General features: G+C 39.0%; 3 protein-coding genes and 2 long non-coding RNA genes across 16 annotated transcripts in view; 4 read left to right on the forward strand and 1 right to left on the reverse strand.

Moving 5' to 3' along the window:
- Nucleotides 1–111: 111 nt before the first annotated feature.
- On the reverse strand, nucleotides 112–1,626 carry LOC124186302. Its single transcript, XR_006871621.1, has 3 exons — nucleotides 1,510–1,626; nucleotides 1,192–1,323; nucleotides 112–584 (listed from the first exon to the last, which is right to left on the reverse strand). It is a non-coding gene; the product is annotated as an uncharacterized LOC124186302 (long non-coding RNA).
- Nucleotides 604–1,712, forward strand: LOC124186282. The gene is made up of 3 exons (XM_046577837.1): nucleotides 604–751; nucleotides 1,205–1,330; nucleotides 1,529–1,712. Exons 1-3 carry the CDS (start codon nucleotides 705–707, stop codon nucleotides 1,710–1,712), a joined length of 357 nt encoding a protein of 118 aa, XP_046433793.1. The 5' UTR covers nucleotides 604–704.
- A 132-nt stretch (nucleotides 1,713–1,844) lies between these two features.
- Nucleotides 1,845–5,585, forward strand: LOC124187890 (mutS protein homolog 5-like; the record flags this gene model as incomplete). Its single annotated transcript, XM_046580074.1, has 11 exons — nucleotides 1,845–2,383; nucleotides 2,467–2,637; nucleotides 2,740–2,941; nucleotides 3,054–3,255; nucleotides 3,353–3,586; nucleotides 3,704–3,842; nucleotides 3,959–4,325; nucleotides 4,478–4,690; nucleotides 4,810–4,950; nucleotides 5,036–5,109; nucleotides 5,183–5,585. Coding segments are annotated over 11 exons (2,412 nt in total), but the record flags the coding sequence as incomplete, so codon positions are not given.
- Nucleotides 5,586–5,830: 245 nt separating this feature from the next.
- Nucleotides 5,831–21,415, forward strand: part of LOC124186139 (kinesin-like protein KIF2A) — a 31,838-nt gene continuing 16,253 nt past the window's right edge. For 3 of the 12 annotated variants that reach the window (XM_046577586.1, XM_046577594.1, XM_046577599.1), the window contains exons 1-2: nucleotides 18,042–19,989; nucleotides 20,652–20,746. In XM_046577586.1, coding sequence (XP_046433542.1) covers nucleotides 18,720–19,989; nucleotides 20,652–20,746 — 1,365 coding nt within the window. In that variant the 5' untranslated portion in view covers nucleotides 18,042–18,719. Of the gene's footprint in view, nucleotides 6,294–17,881; nucleotides 19,990–20,651; nucleotides 20,747–21,415 lie in introns of those variants that run through there. The other 9 variants (XM_046577647.1, XM_046577657.1, XM_046577621.1 and 6 more) reach the window with 7 other exon arrangements.
- Nucleotides 14,916–16,682, forward strand: LOC124186295. Its single transcript, XR_006871620.1, has 3 exons — nucleotides 14,916–15,456; nucleotides 15,874–15,937; nucleotides 16,017–16,682. It is a non-coding gene; the product is annotated as an uncharacterized LOC124186295 (long non-coding RNA).

Here is a 21,415-nt window from a genome sequence, read left to right on the forward strand (position 1 = left end):
TCAACTTATACAAATTATGAATGTGTATTACTTACAGTAATTTTACCAAATGTGTTCTCTGCTTCTTCTTTAATGAAAAAAATCTATCATACATGTATTTTTTAATGTACGCAAGTATTAACAAAAAAATCTAATCAAAGATATAGGTACTTATATGTGTGTATAGTTAATGGGCAACATTATTTGTATCGATAGTATTAGTTTTTTGAAAAATATATTTTAATATACACGGGCTTAGGGAATATATATACATCATTGTAATTATGTACAGGGAATTTACAAACAACGAAATTTGCTCATGTAATGTAATCAAATAAAAATCGTATTTTTATTGAATTAATTAGTCTCCTGATCGATTGTACGAGAATAAGGTGTATACGTTTTAAACGTCTCTTCCATCATTTCTCGTTGTGTTCTTTTCACTGCTGCAACTCGAAATGATGAGAACTTTTTTACTAGTTCTGAAATCAGTTTTCACTTTCGAAAACTTCGAAGATGGCATTCAAATGTTTTTTTAGGTTTGATGGATAAGTGGTTCAGATTCCAGCAACTTCAATTGTTTTGTAAGTCATCTGCACCCATCTCTGTAAGTTAGTTTCAAGTTTATTCAATATTAGCATATTTATTGAGTAAAATTAAATCTTTGCACATGTAATTCTAGGTGCCAACTGACAACAATTAACAGTACATATTATTAGCGCAAAATGGCAAGTGGAAAAGAAGAAAAACCAGAATCATCAGAATCTGAAAAGTAGGAATTATATTTAAATTAATGAAATCAATACCTAATCGTATACATATGAATTCGAAATAAATGTGTCCATTTGGTTATGCGATACGGTTTGAAAGTGTACTGAGGCAGTGCCCTAGTCGATTTAAACATCGACGTACAGATCTCCAAATATCAAAGTCTACGTATCTCAAACGCGCAAAAGGGCTTGACAGCCCCATTCTATACGCAATTGTGAACAAAAATAGTCGAATCCATTTTCCTTAGACGCAGAAATAAAGAAACGGCATTGATTACATGAAATATAATAGTAAATTTGTAGAATTCATTCAAAATGTGTTGGAGTGTTTTTGTTCGGAATTGCGTATAGAATGGGGTGGTTTTGAATTTGAGATACGCGGATATTTGGAGATATATACGACCCGTTGAAATCAACTAGGGAATCCCCTTAATCCACTTACTATACATTTATAGGCGATATCCATTTGAGTCACTTTGTGACGAAAGTTCAGATGAGGAGCCAGGTCCAAGTTCAATTACAAATAATCAAGGATCAGCAAAAACGAGCGATGAAAAAAGTCGATCAACGGAAACTGAAATGTAAAAATTATGATCAGCTTGAAAACGTATTGTAGATTGATAAAATACTATTATATTTATTCTACTTTACATTTAACACCGCTCAATATCAACCAATGATATACTGTTGCATAATTTATTGGCATATCTTTGAGCTCATATCTTTTATAATATTAAATTTCTCTTATGTAAATATCAACCATCGATATGCTTATCCAGTCGTTATCAAGTCGGGTCTGCAATGTCCAGCAGTAGCTTGGACCAAGGGGTGTGCATTGGCATAGGTTTGACGGAGAGTAGCTCCTCTGCCACAGTTACTAAAAAGAAGAATCCTACTCCTGTAAACCAGTCATTGGATGGACTCAGTTCTGACGTTGATACGGAAGAGGCTAGTAAACCATAGAATTTTAACTTTTCAACCAGAGACGGCTTCAGTATATATATATATATATATATATATATATATATATATATATGGGCTATAAAATTTTCTATATTTATGATATACGTATCACCAACTTAATCGATAATTTTGTTTCAGATTGTCTTGTCAATTATTTATCAAAATGGCCAGCTGGGCGCTGCGTATTACAACACTATAATGTCTGAGCTATACATACTGGAAGATATAGCTGAAAGCAATTTGAATTTTGACATGACAAATGTAATATACAGGCAATCACGGCCGAGTTTTATTATTACAACTTCAGGCATGGCTGAACCATTTTTGACGCTCTTGAAGAAATTCATTCTTAAAGAAAATGAAAATTTTCCAGTCGAAACACCGAGTTCCAATAACCGTTTCACACGACTAAAATTTAAAATAATGTCCAAAAAGGAATATGGTTTTTCTTCGTGCAATACACGAGTTCAACATTTGAAGCTAGAATTCGAACCTAATGATTTAACTGACGAAGATAGAATTTTGTTTCTCAGTTCAATAATTAACTTCAATTGTTCTATCATGATTCATGCCCTGGGATTACTTTTGAAATACCTCGACAAACATTGGAACGCAATGGCTTTGGATGCGATTGGTCAAGCAAAATTTGTGCAACTGCACAAGCTTAACTTGTAAGTAGAAGAAATAGTTGCTGAGGAATTGTATGAGCTTGATTTGTTCAGTGATTCATATTGCAACGTCTGTTTTGCTTCAGGAAAGATATCGTCATGGTAGATAACGAAACGTATAAGGGTTTGCAAATTGTCAATCCACGCCATCATCCCAGCTTATTCAAATTTGGCACCTCAAGCTCACGTAAAGAAGGACTCAGCCTTTACAGTATTCTGAATCGTTGTCAGTCTCGCCCGGGTCTTCAATACCTGTGGAAAGTATTGCTCTAATATGTAATTATGAATTTTGAGGTAATATCGTTTTGCAATAAGTGTACTTCAGTCCCCCTTTCATAATACTAATTCCTCTCCTATAGGTCAATGTTTCAACATCCTACATGTGATGAAAAAGAAATAAATGAGAGATTAGATGTTATCGAATTTTGCTTGGATCCCACAAATCAAAATATTGTCCAGAATATGCTGCCATGCTTATCCAAAATCCACCAAATAACCAAAGTAATGAACCGGCTTTCAGCTCCCCAAGCAAAATCTTCAGAATGGCAAAGATTACATAAGGTGAACTGTTAAATTAATTTTCCTTACATCGCACTGCTAAAAGCTATGTGACGTTTAATAATTTGATATTGCATATTGAAAAAATTACAATTTAATTATTTTTGCAAAATAGACACTTTGCAACATAATCCATATAGTGGATATTTGTGAGACCTGCAAAAATGTCTTGCCATTATTTACGAAAATTGTCGATAGTGCTACGGATGAAATGCATCGACTAAGATATTTTATAGAATACATTGTTGACTTTGAATCATCCAAGCGGCAAAATAAATTTGTCGCTCATGCAGGGGTCGATCCACAATTGGATCAGTGTGAGTATCATATTACACGGTACATAGTAGGAGAAAAACCAATCATTCACATGCCAATCGTTACATCAATTTATTAAACAATCCACACTACTCACAGTGAATCATGAAAATCAGACGTTGCCTGAAGTCCTGAGTCTGATGGCTGAACGAGATCTGCAAGAGTTACCGGAGTTTGTAAAAGCCTGTAGTATGGTGTACCTTCCAGACATCGGCTACCTGCTAGCTGTAACACATTGGGAAAGTTCGCCTCCTGAAGACTATGAACTACCGGGCTTGGAATTTAAATTCGTGGCCAATAACATTTGTCATTATAAGAGTCCAGGTGCAGTAGGTATGCAGTATTATACTCTGACCATCTAGGTCTATGCCCTAACTGTTCACTTCCATATTTGAGTAAAAGTCAATGTATAAACAACTCTTGTTTAGCCGTTGTGTAATATCGTTCCAGAATTACAGAATACAGTTGGTGACATTCTCGAGAAGATTACCAAAAGACAGAGCCAGATAATGATGCAACTGGTCCAGTACATCACTAAACACATCAAACCAGTTATTGAGATAATAAAATACATTGCTAAATTAGATGCGTACGTATATCCACTGCACTCAATCATGTTCGCTTAAAAGCATGAGAAATATGTAAGAACTACGATTCAAACTTGATACGTCTACGATACCCATTTATTCTTTATGAAAATTACAGGTTGATTTCTTTGTCGATAGTCGCACGTGATTTGAACTATGTGAGACCAAAAATATCAAAGTCTAAAATAATAGATATCAAGCAAGGCCGTCATCCATTACTGGAAATAATTAACTCCAGTTTCATAACAAACGACACACTTTCCTCGCAGGACAACAGTTTGATTAAAATCATAACTGGTCCCAATGCTTGTGGCAAGAGCATTTACCTCAAGCAAGTTGCACTTATCGTTTTTATGGCACATATTGGTAGTTACGTACCCGCTGAATCTGCAACTATTGGTGTTATCAAGCATATTCTGACACGCATACACTTTGCCGATACCATGGCTTTCAACGCAAGTTCGTTTATGGCTGATCTCAGACAGGTATATAATAACTTTACATTTATTTAAATTATGTAAATATTATCTTCGATGAAATTTGTTGAACCTAAGCTATAGAGGAAACTCGAGTTGGAGCATTTTCATTGCAGAAATAAGCATATATTACTTTTAATGCTGTACTTAAATTTCAATAGATGAATAGAGCTGTATCTGATGCAACTTCCAATTCTTTAGTGATAATTGACGAGTTTGGAAAAGGTACTTCATACATAGATGCACTTTCATTGCTCGCAGCTTACCTGACGGATTTCATCAATAGAGGAGCGGAATGTCCACACATGTTTGTATCAACACACCTCCATAGTGTTGTTGACTTAATACCACAGACATCGTTGGTTGAAAAACAAGTAAATAATAAGTATTCACACATACCTGCAATATTGGGTTATCATAATTTTTTTAAATTACATTTGAAGCATCGGGTAATTATGTATCGAAAGCAGCTCAATTTCAAGTGTTTTTTTAGACTTTAAATTTCCTGATCAATCAAGATGGCACAGTGGTTTTTCTCCACAAGATTACCAATGGCAATTCTGGGATGAGTTTTGCACACTCAGTTGCCGCTGCTGCTGGTCTTGAATCAAAAATTGTCGAACGTGCTCTATCAGTAACTATTATCATATTTTTTAAACTTAATTCACGTTTCTTGTCACATAATAATCATTGAGTAAACATAAACTCAACTCTTCTAGATATATGAAAACAGGAAAAAGAAGAAACCGATTCATAAACTTCAGACGCTCAGAGTTTACCAACAAGAAAAACTGTAAGATTTTGTTTTATGGATAAAATGTGAAAGTCGTTTCAATTTTTACAAATAATCTTTCATTATCTATAAGGGCTGAGAAAATCTGTAAACATCTGGTGACAGAGAAGGAGAGTGTCGATATGGATGGACTGAAATCTTGCATAACGCAAATGTGGTCCAAAAATTTTGGAAATCAATCATCAAAGGACGATACGACATAATAAAATAAATTGTATAATATCATAACACAGATTATGTTCTGCTGATTATTTTCAACATGCGAGTGTGTACACTTGACAGTGATTCTCGTCACAAGGATATATTGATACGACGATGGAACAATGACATGTTTTCATATTTATATCATTAAAATAAAACAATAACTGTGATATTCTGTGATTGAAAAACATTCTCATAACAAAATTCAACAATCGCAAATTTATTTTATTTTCTTTCTAATTGCAATTACAAAACATGTACTTCGTGTATGGAATAAAAACAAGCAAAAGTTTTCAATAATTTCATGTAATGTCTTGATGAGGAATTCGCATGGATACACTCTTTCACGCCAGCGCGCATAAGTTTAACGATGAAATTGCATAATTTCACTCCCGATTTAACTCTTACTCCGATTTCAAATGACGACGTTCTTCTCGAACAACAGTGACAGGTGCTGCCATCGTTCAGTAGATGACGAAATTCGAGAAATACAGACAGATGGTGCCAGTGGCGAGTCTCGCCGAAACCTGGCGCTCGGTGCCTTTTCGTTGTCAATAACGGACACTGGCACTTGGCAGTATCCCGGCTTAAAACCAAACATTTTCCCGTGAAATCCGCCTGTTTTCGATGTAATTCTCAAGCCAGGTAGTGACCTTGAGAGCGTTAAATTGTATCCGAAGTGTGTGTGATTATTTTCGACCGATTACATTGCCGGGTCGAATCGTGTTGTCGTCGCTATAGCACGGGCGGCCCTCTAGAATTTTGAATGCAAACGCTTTTGTAACTGTCAACCGAATAAAAGCCTCCTATGCCGGAGTCAGCTGCCGAGCCGTGATCATTTCTGACCACTGTCTCACGTTTCGCGGTGTTTTCCCTCGTTATTAAACATTTCATGGTGTATCGTGCGCGTTATTAAATGACAATGGATCACGACATGTGCAACATCGAGGCTGGTACCAGCATAAATATTAAGAGGACAGATGGTGAGTATCCTTTGACCATTTTTTCTCCTCGTGTCTTTATTTCAACCGTGCGTGGGTTTTCGGTACCTTGGCTGGCTTTAACCGGTTAATTTTGCGACCTCGTATTTCCATATTTAGAAAATCTGTTTGTTCGATCCAAATTACGATCGATCCACCCTATTTTCTACCAATTTTCCCTCAACCAGAAGCATCAAAATCCTGTTATATCTCACGTGCCGCGTGCACCTCTGGCTTTCCTTGTTTCTAGGTGTGCTTATTTTGCAAATACATGCCTAACCGCCTTTGATGCCAAAATCCTGGCTATCATCTATTCAGATTAATCTTTATTCGGTCGGAATATTATTTATCAGAGTATAACGAGAGTCGAGTTTCGAAAGTCTTTTATTCTGGAGTAAAGTAATTAATAAGTAGGCAATAGACACAGTGACGAACAATTACCTTATTATATTCATCGCAGTGATTATTCAATAGTACGCGGTTAATACACAGGTTACATATTGAAAGATTATTCAGTAACGTATCCCAATCAAATCCGGCCCCTTAAAACATGAACTAATCGTTTATGAACATTGTTTATAATTACAATTGATATACGACGGTTGCATTCCCGCCACCGATGATCATTTTCTCCGTTCTTTTTTCTTCTCATCTCACGCATAGTGTTGTAATTGATTCTCTACCAACCTAATTTCACGGTGTTCAATATTACAGAGGATTACGCGTCAAAATTTACGACCAACGTAACAGAAATATAATTACAAGTATTTGAAATATTTGGCTCTCGGCCATGAGTAAGAGTTTATTAACCACCACGCGATTTTGATGAAAGGCTGGGCAAAATTGTTTGTTACGCTTTTTTTTCGCCAGGTAAACTTAATCTCGCAATTACATCTTTTATTCACTAGAATGTCATTTTAATCTACTCGGTAATCATCGTCATTCCTTATCTACGGTGTAGTTTTTCAATCGAATCAAGTTTTCGCTTCCGTCACGCCTAAACCGCCGATTACCGACGGATAATTAGTTTCTCCGTCGGAGGAGGTTAACAACTTTGCAATTGAATATCTGTCTTATCAACACTGATGATGTAATCCTAAAACGCGATGAAGATAAATTTGACATGGAAAGTTGAACGAGTTCAATGCTCATATTGTTTCCCAACCATTTCTTTGTAAAAAAATGTTGCGACCACAGTCGTTGACTAATCATTCATGCGTCATATACGCGAATGTTCCGAATCCTCTTCAATTCTCGTTATATTGTCGATTGTAAATTGTGATGAATCTGTGTATTCTTGCCGAATTACTCACGTCCTTTATAAGGCACAAAGCAGTAGGATTATGCGATGATAGATTGCGCGTTGTCTAGTGCGGCGCCTCTTGAATGCACCTTCGTCACGTGCTGTAACATCACATAGGTACACACTCACTCCGGCAATGATTCTTTGCAACTAATTATACATTGCTCGCAGTTCTCGTATAGCTAGCGATGGGATAATAATTGTTCCAGGTGTAACAAAATGCTTCTGCGGTGAAGTAGCATTTTCCTCATTCGTCTCCCGGAGGTGTAAATATTACAAGCAAGAGCCAATCAACATTCATATTACACTGTAAGCTGTCTTATTGGACTCTAATTTTCTATCAGATCTTCATGTTCTACAGAGTAGATATCATTACCCGAAACCCGAAACTCTCCGTACCTAGTCAAGCTACCGCAGTCGGGATTGTAACGCAAAAGACACAGTCTGGAACAGCAAATTGAACGAATTACGTAGCTTATGTTTGTGAGGGGGGAAAAAAACGAATCAATGGAAACAATTACATGTAAATTTCTTCTAATCCTACAATACAACTAACTATACACCCGGCCCCGACTCTGGTGCAATACCTGATTCAGTCTAGGATTATCCGAGGTTTCAATGCGGCGCGGAACATCAATACTACATCGTAAATGGACGTAAATCAATGATCGTAATGCAACCGTGCGTCATTTAAGCAGCATGTCATAGGTCTCCATCACCTACGAGGGTTGGGCAGGAGTTGTTTGATGCATTTGTGGAAAATTACTCTTCGGCAAGGTGTGAACGTGCCGGCCATCAACAAAACTATACGCGTACGGGCATTCCGTAAGATCGTCATAATTTTGGTTGGCCGCGTTGTGCGGAACACGCTCTCGCAAAATCGTTTAAATAGCGCTCATAGCGCGAGAGTTTATCCGTTTACTTTACTTGTGCTGCTCCGTCCGCCGCACGTTGTCGAATGACTCACTCGAAGAGTAGTCGCCAAGAAAGGAGAGGGTTTGCTAATAACCTTTGCGTATGGGTGTTACGAGTTACATGTGTGCTCACACGTAGCTCTCTGTACCTGAACGAATACATCGCTGGGCCAGAGTCTGGTCCCCGATACGTGTGCATGGGCGAAGTTGCGTGTGGCCCTCGATGTATATACGTGCACGTGCACAACTATCCAAAGGCTACCGGGTGATGCGAACGAGAGAGACCGCTGGCAAAGATCTAGAGATTGTTCGTGCAAAATGTGTCGCTTTGTTTGCAGAATTCGATAAAGAAAAACGGGACGGTTTGATCAATGCTTGCGACACGGCGTTGATTCGTCTTTCGTATTATTATTATTTTTTTCTCTTCGCTCGCGTTCCATTTGTGTCACGCATTTCCGACTGTTACCATTCAAATATTTTACTATATATATCCGTATTCTAGGCATATCACGCATTCGCAATTCCGGTTAACTATTATACGAGTTCGAAGAACCGATTCATATCTGCAGGGAAAATAAGGAGCTGTGAAAACAGTCGGGTTAGACAATTCATGCTTATCTCCCCGTAATCTTTCTTCGTGCTAATTAATAAGTGGATTATTTTTGGCGTAGAGGATAGTACTTGAAATTAATTGGTAAATCGACGACATGCCTACAACCTTTCCTTCGCTCTGTTATTATTAAATTCCTACCACATTGTATTATTCCTTCGACAAACGATAACTCCAGTCGTTAGCTAGTGGATATTTTGGTATATACATCGATTATCCTTGAGATAAATATGATTTAGGCGGCTGTTCATTATTGGATGAATGTCAAGAGCGAGCCGTGCTTAATCGCTTGATAGTCGTACACACGTAGTACAAGAGATTTGAAATAATGTTTCCAAGGTAGTCCCTTTATTTCTACCACTTTTCAAGTTCGTGCATAACTTCGATTGACAAGTTGACAATACGCACGTTCCAACTTCACTTCTTAAGTTGCTACACCGTAAAGGTAAATGGATGTTTTGGTGAGCCTTACAAAAGTCGGTGATGGTTATTTGAAAACTCGGACATTTCTTGCTTAATTCAATTTTATTTACTTTTTACGGAATACAGGTAAAGTTCAACGTGACACCGAAGAACTGTATACGGGAGTTCTTGAATTTCGCCTTTGATAAATCCTGGCAGTCTTCACTTTTTGACAATGCCCGCATTAGGCCTGGACATAAGTATCGACTTTCACTCAAAACACCCACGAGCCACGCGTTGACTGGCGGGCTTCTCAGCTGACCACCAATTGAGTCGAAATTACAAACTTATTTTCTTGAGCATGCGGTCGGCGGTATGACGGCTACGTATTGTCAAACATATATCTTATATGTATGCGTGGGTATATTTTTATTAATTCGTTCATTCCTAAATATTGCGCGCGCCTTGTTTATACGCAATAAAATATATGACGATGAAGTTGGTAACGTTATTGTAACGATTCACGTTTCTGAAGAAATCGTTATTTCGCAATTTTAGGAACGTCTGACGGTGCGGTAAATTATAACAAGGAAAAATGTATTCATATTTTGAAAACTCAATTACCTCGGTTACTATAAAATTACGAAACAGTGGTTTCTACCCCCACGATTCGTTACGTTAGCGTTACTGACTTCAGCCTCTTTTAAATACATATCTCGTTATACGGAAAAATTTATCTTATCACACTCTACGCCAGTTGACTAATATGCACGTAGTTACATCCTTGAATATTAATCATTATGTGAAACTCTGATTTTTTATCGTTAATATAATCTGCACTGATTCACGACGATATCAAACACCGAAATGTATTTTACTCTAGTTGAATAAATTCGATGAGTTGCTCATCGGATTTAGGTTTTTTTTCTTGGTATTTCTATAAAGAGAAAGAATTAACTTATCTATTAACGAATAAGTCGTTTGCAATGACACGCTTATGCTTTAGGAATACCAGGTAGTTTTTTTTTTTGCTTTACTTCTTTCTCGAGAACGTTTTGCCAATACCCACGATGAAACAGTTTCGATAAATCGTTACCGTGGAACCTGGTGAATCGTGCGGCGTGCTTTTAAATTTATATAGGCGAGGCCGTAAACGTTGAGTTTACTTCCGGCGTTGGCGTTACGGATGCGGTTAAACTTCGATTGATCCCGTTTGTGAAAAAAAAATGTAGATATCTATATTCGGTTCGAAACATCGCGCACTCCGCAACATGCCAAGATCGATAGAACGCGAGAAGCTTGAATTATAAAACCAGCTTGAATTATAACTTCACTATTATTAACGTTCACACTGGTGGGAAAAAACATTTCCATTCAAAATGTCAGTGGGACAATGTTGCGCGATTCGTTGTGAACTACACTGTAGGCCCAAGCACTGATTAATCGTTATTAATATCAACTCGTCGTCTTGTTATCTGGCTCTCGAGTCTAATCGATCGAAGTAATCTCATTCCAACCTTTTATTATCCACGCAGTAACATTTCATCTCGGTTTTTTTTAACAGCCCTTATTTTGGTATCCCCGCAGTAATTTCTCAAGCGGGGAAGTGGTGAAATTTCTTTTAATTCTCAAGAGCAGGGAATTATTTGAAACTGTTTTAACCGGCGTTCTATTTTAAATGTAGCATATAGAGCATGAAAGACATAGGCCGGATAGTTGAGTACCAGGAAAGTACTAAAAATAGATGGAACACTGTGCACATGCGTTCGCGGTGGACAACAAGTGGAATACGTGCGATCGTATTAAGGTCTCTCCTTAATTACTCGTTTAAACATGTTCTTGGGGCTTGCCTTATATATCTGTAGCTACACCTGCAGCTGATAAATCGGCGTTGTTCTCAAATTACAATTAATTTTCATCGTGCATACTTACCGCTAGTTTTTTCTCTCTCCCCTATTCAATTTTCCAGGAGTGTAAACGTAACACGCAGCTCGTCAAACGTCGGCTAATTAGCTCCGGTATACGTATAGTACATACGCTATAAGCATAGCTGAAGTTACCCAGGGAGGAAGAGACACGTGTAGGTGTTGCCGGCCTGCCCTTTTTTTCTTATCTTACAAATATTCCTAATTCTATACGTATATGTTTGCGCTTCCTGGTCCAACGCGTCGGGAATAAATCGTATTTATTGCAAAGACTGTGCCTGTACAACGGTATTCAGTAATTTATTAGAACTGTTACAGCGAAAAGAGAAGAAAAAATAAATATCTCACTGTGACAATATCAACAAAATCCATTTATCATTCACGATTTCGTAATATGTGAAAGCTGAAACTATAATGAAGATAAGCCTATAGAAATTTTGTGAGATCGATGTTATACTCGTCAAATAAGGATGCAACGGTATTTTGCAAATCGTCGTGGGTATTTCTGAAAAATGTATAATGCTTGTTAACGAAAAAATTATAATGGATGAAAGAAATGTTACGTATAGGAATGATCTCGGCATCATGGCTCTGTCCTTGCTATACTCGGAGTAAGCGATTGCCTCGTCAACACGTGGGCGATGTCACCTTATAAGGTCGGGTATCCTTACGGCGGCACCGAACGACCTAGACAACTTTGTCCGAGTTTATATATCAGGCCTCGATGATTGCATATCTGGTTTAAAACAATTGTCGAAAATCAGGCAAACCATCCTCATTCTCCGAACAGCGTCGTAGCCGTCACCGTACTTGAACGACTAATTTACACTACTATAATGTATTTTGACGATTATACCGTTGAGAAAAATTTTATCAAAAAGTAATAAATATTTATCACTACCCAATAAATATCGCGTCACTAATTGAGACAGGTGTATACTTATAGCAGCTTATAATTGCAAGCAATAACCAATCTATAGGTATAATTCAATGTTGTAATTAAATCAGGATCAAACCGGACGAAAGATAATCTACGACACCGAAAAACGATGATTGAAAATTAAAAACTATTATTATATGCACTAATACCGTCGTTGTGTTCGTTTAGAAATCGTACAGCGATGTTGATGAATTTGGTCTGATTACAGTGATCAGTTCAGTTAGTGGGTACTGGTTCAAGTTTATCCTGCAAAATGTATTTTCATGTTTTTTAAGCAAAGCGGCAAAGCGAAGCTTTGAAACAAGAAATTGGAAGAAAAGAAAAACTGCCTGAGAATTTCGAGCGATCTACTTCATCCGTAAACTAGGTCTGTCGTACGAGAGGATTCTGTATAACGCGAACAGCTTGCTTTCAAAGTCGCTTATTGGCTCGGTGCCAACTTTTAATCCAATAACTTTATGTCACATCTTACACAAATGTGCACACATACACCGATGAGCTTATAACCATACGTGCGTACGCTTAGCGTGCGAAGTGACACATCGCACACCAACAATACCATTCCAGTTGAAAATCAACCCACCGCAAAAAAAAAAAACTCGCGAGGCTTTTGCCGTTGACCCGCGAATAACAGAAAAAGTGGGAAGAAGAAAATTCCGTAGATATGGAGTGGAAACGAAACCCTCTGTACGAGATATTGAACACATTCGAGATGTAAGAATACGTCATTAATCATTGGTAAGTTGCGATACCGACCGTGGATTGTGTTTGCATAACACGTGGAAGAAAGTTGATTATCAAATCAATGAGACCCTCCGGGTTCATCGTAGGACGTCTACTTATTCTCTTTCCGCCAAGAAAGATCGTAAAATTGTTCAGATACGAAGAGATGATTTTTATGTATAGTCGAGGGGGAAAGATAAGCTTGCGAATTCAACGTTCGCACGATAATGTTGCAGATGACCGTCGATAGAAGGTTAAACTCTACAAAACAGTCTTCGAATATTAGCCAATTGAATTTGTAACCAAGGGCAATGGATGTTTATAAATTGCGCGAATTAAAGCTTATACATTGCAACTTTACCGAGAGATCATCTCATATGTAGTCAGAGAATTATCTCATAGAGAGTTGGAGCAAGGTCCTTCGCCTGGATTTTTCTCATCATCTCTCCTCTCTCTTAATTACGTCATTGGCAAACAGATCATACGGCGCAAGAACGCAAGCAGGAGTAAACTCATTAGCAAACCTAGAGACCAGCCCACATGAATTACATGTTGCTGACACGTGTTGTTCCTTCCTCCTCTTCGATCTACACCAACACTGCCATGCTGATGGATTTTCGTCGTTGAATATTAAGCAAGAAACGCGCTTCTTTATCGGTCAGATCGGTCGGTCTGTAAATCTTTGTGGATCCCCTCATTACCGACTGAGTAAAAGAAAATGATAAACGAAACTGAATGAGGTGGAGAAAGACAAAAATTAAGTCAAGAGGTAAGACGATACATCTAGCAACTAGCGACTCGCTCGGTACGACTGGCGAACTTATTCGTTCCGTAGAACGGATCAAGATTCCCAATTTTTTTTTTTTTCCAGCCATTAACCCCTTGTAGCCCCTTTTGAAATTTCTGTAACAAACTAAATAAGATCCTAGAAATTCCATACAGAAGGTGTTAATGACAAGTCCTTAAATGCTATTTATTTAAAAATTTACGATTTTGTGCTACAAGGGGTTAAATCATTTGAATTTTTGTTACTATGTAACATTGAGAGAACGCCACGTTTTTAGTTCAAGTTCAATTAGAGACCCCATTTAAAACGGTCTAATTACCGTGACTGATCTCAAATTGCGAGGGTAATTGCTTGCAATTATTGGCCAAATTAACGAATCTCCCTTACATACCTTATACCTTAACACGGCGTGATTAATTTTATCGGAACATTCGTTTGCGCTGCAATCTCTGGCAAACTATAGCAATCAATTAGATATCTCCTCGTCTTCGTCGTCTCACCGCATCGATCACGCATGAGTTAAATTAGCAGAGCTTATATTTCGCCACTATTTTTCACTCTTTCCTATACATGTCCCTAAGCAATATCGGCCTAGGTAATCCTTATACATTCATTCTGATCCGTGCATCATGCCAAATAGCGCATCTGTTCATCTCTGCGTTCGCCATCAATCCATACGTGTACTTGATCGTTACAAACGTACTGCTGAATTTTTTTTCGAATTCCTCTAGAGTACCGTAGTAGTGCATATGTGTGACGCTCGTTGCTGCAATGGTATAACTGCAATTCCTACACTTCGATGTGTTATTCGTTACTCGAACATGAAATATTTAATAAATATAACCCAGCGGCGTGATATTCACGTTAACTAACGTACCGTCAGCCCAAACGGTGGTGACGAAGTAGAATTTCGTCGACTGGGAGCTCGGCTTAGCTCAGCTCAGCTCTCGTGCGGAGGAATCGAGCGAATGATGAATATAAATGTCAAGGATCGAACGCAAGTCCTAAATATGGCCGTCGTTTCGTGCGTCCGTAAAAGGCAGTACCGGTGAATATTTCAAGGAGAATTCAGGCACGATTCTCCTCGACGCGTTTACGCAGACTTTAGTCCGCCGTTTATATTTTGATTCGTAAAACGGGCTTAGATCTCTTATACCACAGTTCGCAGAGCATCGCAGATTCCCATGGATTTACAGTTGTGGTTTTCGTAGAGTGAATTTTAATTACGTATACGTTATGTACCGTGAGCCTTCCACGTTCGAATTTTGAGGCGTGTGTGTGTTCGTGTGCGTGTATGTTCTACGCGTTGCGAACGGTTCGTCGCGCATCGTCGACTGGGAATTTTCTAGTCCTTTTTTATATGTTCTTTCTGGGTTTTATTTTATTTTTTTATTTTTTTTTTCTGTTCCTTTTTTCTCTTTCTTTTAGGTGCAGTCGACGAAAACGTTTGTGTGTTTGTTGTGCCTTTGCACCGCTTGATAGATCACGGACAGGATGCTACTGGTTAAATTTAATGCATCATAAAGCGACTGCGGTCCCTCCAAACAATCCAATTGTCAATTGTAAATAGATTATGCACGGTAATTCACCATTGGAATTGAATTTTTTTCAAATATTTTATCCATCTATAACAGACCTCGGTGTCGAATCCATTTCTCACGTCAATTTCACATCACCTTAATTTATGTATTGAAAATGACAATGAGTACAGTATTCTTCCGCGATTCTTCGTCTCACGGTTCAAAAATTGGATTCATCCAGCGAGAAAGACAGGATTTCGAATATCCATTGTTTATAGTTTTATATCTCAAGGAATGATCCATTTATTACGTAACGCACCTGAATGAGACTGTAATTTTACTGTAACAAACCTACGGAATCACAGTGTCCCGAAATATTGGTTCAATCGCGATGTACAAGTTATTCATTAACACAGTTATTCGTTTTCATTTATTTTTTTACTCGTACTCTGCGTTCAGGTTTATCCATGTCATTGTACAGTGTCGATAGATTAGATTGTAGAACGTAAAATCAAAACGAAGGGTTCGGCTCTTTCTCTCTTTTCATTATTACACACTTGACATGGTTTTCCTCCTTTGGTTACTCATAATCTCGCTCTTAGATCGCATAATAAAAGAAATAGTTATGTAAGAACGTGTAACGAATATACCGAGATAGGGCGAGAGCTCTTAGAGATGATGCTCTTGAAGCTTAACCAAGTGTTTCTTACAAGTGTTCTTGCTTGTAGGTACTATCATTTTTTCCCCTTACAATACCTACCGTATTATATAGATGAGTAACTGTATTATTATTGAATAATATCTAACGTCCCAGCTGTGGAAATGTTTTCCAGGCGAAAGTTAACTACTCCGAATTTAGGCGTCGTCTGGATTTAGTTTCCCGTACGAAAATAACCCGTCGAATGAGAGAAAAATAATTCTTTCTCTCGTTCTCGAATGGAGCGGAATCGCACAGGCTCCTGGCGGTCACGTGAACAACGTGAATTCTAAAATACAGGAATAGAAGTAATTGCAAAAGACGAGAGGGGAAGTGCAGGAAAAGTGGTAGAATGAAGAAAAAAATATCTTCACACCATTCTTGAGGTCTCAATTGTACTTTGAACTTCTCAGATCAGTGAGTTGATTCTTCGCGGTCAAGGCGGACAGATCGTTGCGTCTGTCAAGACTCTTCTAAACGTTTTCTGCCGTATATCTATACACACGCGAAGCTGCTTGTTGAGTGTAGCAGGGGTGACTTATAGCTTGGCTAGGGTGACCCGCCCGTTGCCAAGGGGGTGAAGGTCGAGGCTGACGTCAATTTTACGGCTTCCTCTGCTGGGATCATAATTTTTTTTGTACCTATACTACAATAATTGTGTCTATCAATCCGAATCCGAAAGTTGTAATTTTTCAAAGATGAAGTCATTGGTCACCCGTTAGTCGTGGTTTGTCTGAGAAGCCGCAAGACCTTTTTTTCTAAAAACGCAAGATATTTTACTTCAGCAGTGGTATCGTGGCTTTGAATTCTGATCTTGACGATGACCTTGTGGTCAAAGGTCTCTCCTCGAAGCTGAATTCCGTGATGTCGTGAAGAGCACTGATAAGTTACACCTTACACAGCAGATAACCTCGATGAAATCAATAAACCGTTGCGATCGACGCACCGTAGTTTGCAACATTTAGCCTTGAATCCTAAATTTTGCATTTTTGTTGTTGTTTTTTTATCATTGGCAATATTCGAAACTCTGCAGACGTCCGATAATTAAACACGAATTAATTGCGAGGTAGACAAAAAGGAAAAAATATAGACACTCCGAAGTAGGAAGGGGGGAAAAAATACCATCATCGATTATTTATACGGTTGAACCTATTTTATGTTCTCGAATACCGAGTGAGCTCTTCTCTTCTTACCCGGTTCCAGCCGATAGAACAATGCCTGTCAATCTATCTCACTTCTCTTTTCGTGCGCCACCCACGCGCGTTTCAATACCGGCCAATTGATCGCTGCGTGTATTCTTTCGTACGCTATCCCAACACACGTACCATACACACTGCACCTATACACGTACGTTAAGTACCAGGGGATAAACGTAATACGCGGACTGCAGCATCGTGTGCAACGCTCTTACACGTCTGGACATTTTTATGTATTTTATTCTTAGCTTTAACTAGAAATTAACGGTGAATTAGTTGCCGCTAATGTGTGTCATTATCGACGTCTCGCTAATCAATGGGAGGGCATGTTCGTTGGGTTGAAATCGAGGCTTGACTGAGTAACTCAGTCTCAAGATTAGTCACGGATTCAACGGACATCACGGACGCTGGGTCCAGTCAATCCTTCGTTTTCTTCATATTGAAATTCAATATCCGAGGTTTTATGTTTCTCCATACCCGCGATGTGGCTCTCGTACAGTGGAATTGAAAAGTTCTTCACAGCAGCTCGCGTCGAGATCCTTGAGTAATTCTCGCCTCTGCTATTATAATACCCATAGGATGTTTTCTCAGGCTTCTTCTCGAGCGTATTCTCCTGAGAGGCGAGAGCTTGAATAATAAACTTAATTGCAGATTCTATAAATTACAGTGATTCGTGCGTATAAGTAATTGAAAGAAGAAAAATTGTCATTGCAGAACTTTCGATATTATTCCGCAACTCGGCGAGAAATTACGAACCCGACTGTATTGTCCGAAATTTTTTCACCACGAAATCGAGAAGGATATATCTTTCAGTATCGTAAAACTCTTCGGCCATGCACGAAAGATGATTGCGTAATGCGGATAAACACTGTGCACACACGGACGACACAGGCTTGAAAATACAGGGACGGGTCTTGCGCGCCAAGCGTAAAGGAAGCTCTGAATAATAAATACGTTTATGAATCAGTTGGTATAGAGGATGCTGTCAGTTGATTGCTCGCTCCTGAGCTGATACGAAGCAATTGACGGAGCGCAAAGTGGTTCATCGGTTATTTTTTTACTCCTAATTTTTATCCCTTTTCTACGTCAATCGGTGACAAGTTGTGACGTTTTTTGCGTATCGGTACAAGGAATGCGAGTTGTGCCGTCAAAGGCCTGACGTTGGCAGCGTGCGAATATCCAGAATTGTGTTCACCGGTTGTAACGAACTTCAGTCGTCTTTCAGGCGATACATGTGAAAATGTCACGGAAAGAACTTGACCAGCGATGTCAGCTACCGTAAGATTAATCGCACACAGTAGCTGACGCAGCGAACACAGACAATAATGCCGATCATCATGAAGACTGTGAAGTGAAAATCCTGTTGCCAAGAAAAAAATTATCAGCTTTAAGGACATCCCGGCACCCCCGGCATGGGTTGGTTGACACAATGCGTTTGTGGTGCTCGGAGCGCCGGCTCGGAACCGGATGTGAGGCAGAAAAGCGCGCGAAAACGTGGGAAAAAGAGAAAAAACAAGAAAGGGGAACAGAAAAATTCCGCTGGGTCGCCAAATGTCAATCGAAACGCCATCGCGATCGAACCGGTGGTCCAGAGTACAGAGCTAAATTCTTCAAACCGGGATGAAGCTGTCCTGAAGGATGCGGGCCATGTGTCGAATAATCGACACGTGGATGTCGAGGCCGGTATCAAAAATTCTGAAAAGTTGTCAACGCCGGATAAAAAGTGTGAAATAGTTCATGAAAACAGTGAATTTGCCGCGGAATCTTCGTGCAGTAATTTCTCATCGTCGATCGTCGACCATGAAAAATATATCACCGACGATCCTTCTTTCGAACAGATTTCATTGAACTTCGATCATGATCCTGGAGCGGTAAGACCGAAACGCTGGAGTATTCACGGCACAGACACGAACAACGGAAACGTAGGAAACCTTGGCTTGAGGTATTTTAAAAAGACGCCCCAATCCACCGAGAAAAATACCGTGTCTGCAGTTAAAAAATCATCCACCAATGCCTCCAATGAGAACAAATTTAGCACGACAAGTACGAAGGGGGATCATCGCTTCGGTTTTCGCACCGTCAAAGATATCGACCTGCAGGACTCGCGCCAGGCGACGGAGGGCGTTTCTACTGCATTAGGAAGTGTTGACAGAAAATTAGGACTTTCTTACGTTGTACTGAAACAGACGGAGGAATCGTCGAGGAACGGTGATAGTACGGGAATGGTACCATTCTCGGGTGACTCTGACGTGGGAAATTTTGAACGAGCCTACGTCGTTCTGCCTGAAATTGAACGCGACAAGTCAGCGGAATCTAATGATCCGAATCAGAAGCAGCGACGTACTCTACAAAACCCGCATCGCGCAACTATGCCGATATCGAGGCTGCCCCGGTCGAAACCAAACGTCGTTAAGAAATCGTCGGACTTTCCGGAAATCCAAACGAACAAGTATGGATTTCGGCAACCTGCTGGAAGTCCAGTCACTACGCCGGTCACGGAGATCAACCGAAGTAGGAACTCGTGCAGCTTCGAAATTCCCTGGTTCGATGATAAAACCGTCACCAAGAAACCTCGTCAAAGTAAAATCTTGAAACCTCAAGAGATACCAAAGATCGCAACGAAAATTAAGGAATCTAATGAAACGGCTCTCGCTAACGAACGATTGAAGGAACACGGAAATGGTAAATTAGAATTGCGACCGACATTGATAAGCGGTTTAGAGGCGTAAGAAACCCGGTCATAAGTTGTAACATAATTAGGTGCTCTTTTGCAGATGCTTGTAGCTACGTGCATTAAACCAAAGTTTATAATAGTAAATAATATTTGAAAACTTCGTTTTTACATTGATTTGCTAACGTTACATCATTGTACCAGAGCAACGTATACGGAAATTGAGTATTATTTGTTTTACCACCAAAAATTCAAACGTTTTTTAATCAAATTTTTATAATTTCAACCGAGTTGCCGTTCCGTATTTGCCAAGCACGCAGTAAATGCAAGAATATTCTATTTATATGATCACTTTCATACCGTGGAAATTTTCAATGACTGGCACAACTTAGAGGATTACCACTTAGGTTATACTGGCCAATTTTGGACTCGCATCCCAATGGCGAACTAGACAAAATTAGATCTTATAACCATTGTGAGTGACAGGGCAGAAAATAAAGAGTTCACACCCACGCGATGGCTGACTTATTGGCTCAATCGTACATTAAACTGAATTGAAATTGATTCAGGAAATTGTTGCTCGTTCATTTCTTATGCACTGTTAGAAACAATTTTTAGTTACATACGCGAGTTATACTACTAATGTCTTTATGCTTTTTTCTTAAATTTTCAGGACGCGTTCACTCTGCTATCGTGTCTGGGGTCAACTGGGAGCAACGGAGTGTCACTGTCGAATGGTTTGAGAGAGGAGAGACCAAAGGGAAGGAGGTTCGTCATTGAATAAATATTAATTATAATTTTTGTTTGCTTAAATGATCGTTGAGAATTTTTCATCTCCGTTCGGTAATCAAAGCAAAGAACGCTATTTTAAAATTGTACGATTGAATATTCTCCAACAATAAGTAAAAAAAAAAAACCTTCGAGATGTGTCAAAGTAAGATCTACACTATACGATACTGTTAACAATTTGAGGTCGTGATGATAGAGCAAGTTAAAAAAGCACCTTTATACAATCTCGTGCGAGGAACCTAAATCGTTTTTAAAGCAAGAAGTCGCTAACAATTTCCCAATGGGCAAACTCCTCCGTCTACTTGTAAAGTTACAGCACACTTTGCAGAATGTACAAATCGATACCTCGAGTCGCACGGTGAGTATCAACGTGTTAAACCTTTGCCCGTAATCCGAAGAAAAATTCCATTCAGTCTGGTGAGCATTTCTGCAGCAGGTAGCTTCCACGGTTCATGAATTGCGATACGATGTAAAACGAACGATAACTCTCATTGAAATTTCCACTAAACGTATAACTATCCCGGCTCTGTAAAGCGACGTAGGCGAATCGTACAATTCGCTAGAAAGGTAAGCTCGGTCATTAGCATCTTCGCTTGAGAATAGCCCGAATGCTTAAAGTTTAACAGAAGTGACCCAGATTAGCGCGGT

Source organism: Neodiprion fabricii, chromosome 1 (genome assembly GCF_021155785.1).
Source record: "Neodiprion fabricii isolate iyNeoFabr1 chromosome 1, iyNeoFabr1.1, whole genome shotgun sequence".
NCBI classification, from domain to species: domain Eukaryota; kingdom Metazoa; phylum Arthropoda; class Insecta; order Hymenoptera; family Diprionidae; genus Neodiprion; species Neodiprion fabricii.

Bases quoted from the DNA above. Each gene is read 5' to 3' on its own strand.
- LOC124186282 (XM_046577837.1), top strand. From the start codon at position 705: ATGGCAAGTGGAAAAGAAGAAAAACCAGAATCATCAGAATCTGAAAA. The intron at 752-1,204 runs GTAGGAATTATA...ATACATTTATAG, and splicing joins GAATCATCAGAATCTGAAAA to GCGATATCCATTTGAGTCAC. The intron at 1,331-1,528 runs GTAAAAATTATG...ATGCTTATCCAG, and splicing joins CGATCAACGGAAACTGAAAT to TCGTTATCAAGTCGGGTCTG.